The sequence below is a fragment of the Priapulus caudatus genome, unplaced genomic scaffold (genome assembly GCF_000485595.1).
Source record: "Priapulus caudatus unplaced genomic scaffold, Priapulus_caudatus-5.0.1 Scaffold670, whole genome shotgun sequence".
NCBI lineage: Eukaryota > Metazoa > Priapulida > Priapulimorpha > Priapulimorphida > Priapulidae > Priapulus > Priapulus caudatus.
This window is the reverse complement of record NW_014577731.1, coordinates 104463-106821: the sequence shown is the minus strand read 5'-3', so window position 1 is coordinate 106821 and position 2359 is coordinate 104463. Positions and strand designations below refer to the sequence as shown.

Below are 2359 nucleotides of genomic sequence, written 5' to 3'. Positions count from 1 at the left end.
GCGCGCGCGCGCGCGAGCGTCCGTGCGCGCGTGCGTGCGTACGTGCGTGCGTGAGTGCGTGCGGGCTTGCATGTGCGTATGCGATCGCGTGCTCGTTTGTGCCCGTGCGCGTGTGTGTGCGTGGTGTCTGTGCGCGTGGGCGAGTGTTTGGGTGTAAGTGTGTGTGCGTGCGCGCGTGTATGCGCGTGCACGAGTGTGTGTTTATGTGTGCGCCAGTCCTTGTGCTTCTGTGCGCGCGTATGTACGTGCGCACACGCGCGTGTGGGTAAGTGCATGAGCGTGTGCGTGCATTTGCGTGCGCGTGTGCGCGAGCCTGTGCGTGTGCGTCGGCGCTAGTGTGTGTGCGTGTGCGCGAGCCTGTGCGTGTGCGTGTGCGCTAGCGTGTACACGTGCGTGTGCGCGCGCGTGTTTGTACATGTGTGTAGGAGGGAGCGCACGCCATGCAGTGTATAGGCGTGTTGGAGCACGCACCATGCCACCTCGAGCCAGCCAAACCCGACCATGACCGCGCTCCTGGGTGGCCCTGTCAATCACATTCCACACAATAATGGAAAAAGTATGTTCGAATCTCGCGACGACACTGCGCATCTTTTGAGATGCTGGCTTCCTGATTCCCCACATGGTAGTTGTCTACACGTTTACACTGTGCGCGATAGCAGGAGCGCTATACACGTGTGCGAAGTATACAACGCTGCACGCTGGTTCTATATTAATGAGCAACCAGCACATCGCGAAATTACCGAGCTCATATGACTTATGGTGGTTCTTGGAGACATTTACTGACAACAAATGCGTCCTATGAGCCGTGAAATCAGATCATTGCGATTACACTAGCTAGTGCATCAGCAGAGTTTGGAGGGCAGGATGAACGAAGTGGTGCCAGCAAACCATTATATGTAGGACCAAGAGTAGATAATAATGTGTTATTATCTACTCCTGGTAGGACCCAGTCAAGTAGCAGAGGGCACACATTAACATCTAATAGCTCAGAAACATGCAAATGTCTTGTTAAGAATCGACCGTTCTATTTTGTTTCACATAAAATTACACTAAGTACGCCATGCAGTCTTTCGGCTGGGCCGAAGAAATACTTGACATGACCGCTTCTTTTTTTCGGCAGCATAAAAAAGTGTGAAAACAACAACAGTAAACTATATTAGAATGTCTTCACGCTATTCACTAAAGTTGGGACGTTTACAATCGGAAAACGCAGCTTCTCATTTCTTAACAATAACAAATCGAACATTCCTGTGAATAAGTTTCAGCAACTGCCTACATATAATACCAAGCGAGAAACCCTGAACAGTAACTGGAAACGAATGTATCCACAGTGTGCAAATAGATTTTATGCTTGCAACCGGCCTGTCTGACATTGTGCCCCTCCCGGCCTCACCACAGCATTTTTCGGCATGTTCAATAGTGTGTTCTACAGTCTCACGAGTCTCACCTACATCTACTTTCTCAGAATTAGCGGTAAACGCGCGCCGATAATAGAAGTCGACATTCGCACTATATGGAGACACCACAGGTGGATATGCCAATCGGAAGCAACCGTTCTAGTGAGCGAGAATCTAAACCTACCTTACCTCCCTCCTCCTTCTTACTTTCCTCCTTTTCCTTACCTTACGTACCTTTATCAAGCAACGGGTGCCGTTGCGGTACAGTTGGCTACCTTTCTCTATACTAAAGATGCTGCACAAAAGTAGAGGTCATCCATCGGCAGCAGGCCTGAATATGCATCGAACAGAGATTATTAAAAAATACCTAGAGTTTCGGTGCATACGCGACATACGCTTTATTCATGCTAAATGGCGACCGATACGCCAAACATATCTCATGACTCGCATTATGTCGTAAGTGATGAGAGAAATGAAATATACTTGATATCTCTTAGGAGAAACAAACCTTTCCTGGTATCCAGAAACGATATCTTCCACTTTACAGCGGGAACCTCCATATAACTCACACATGACCTCTAATTTACGATTCCATTGATTAATGATAGGGTTTCCCACATCGCTCTCCCCAACAGAAGCCTTGTGCATTTGTAAAAAGGTGGCGAGTGTTTGCTATCCTTCGCTCATGTCTATGCCGGAGCTGGTAAGGTATACCCATTGATCTCCGCATGTTATCACAACTACAGAACAATCACCTCCCTATTATTATTTCGCATAACTCGGAACACGCTTCCTGTTTACTGCTCCCGTAGATTGAACACACGTGAAATCTAGGGCGAAGCACATTTGCGATAGCAAAGCACTTTAACTTAATTTATGGTTTATTTCTACCGTTGTTGAAAGGCCTGTTTTCTATGGCGGTGGTCAGTAGCTGCACAGCATAGATCTTCTGTCAACAATCT

At 47.9% G+C, this 2359-nt stretch overlaps 1 protein-coding gene across 1 annotated transcript in view; it reads right to left on the bottom strand.

Moving 5' to 3' along the window:
* Positions 1–1957, bottom strand: part of LOC106812641 (histone H3.3-like) — a 2589-nt gene extending 632 nt beyond the window's left edge. The window contains exons 1-2 of the mRNA XM_014816559.1: positions 1906–1957; positions 472–523 (exon numbers count right to left, since the gene is read on the bottom strand). Of these exons, the coding sequence (XP_014672045.1) occupies positions 472–523; positions 1906–1957 (104 nt within the window). The remainder of the gene's footprint in view (positions 1–471; positions 524–1905) is intronic.
* Positions 1958–2359: the final 402 nt, after the last annotated feature.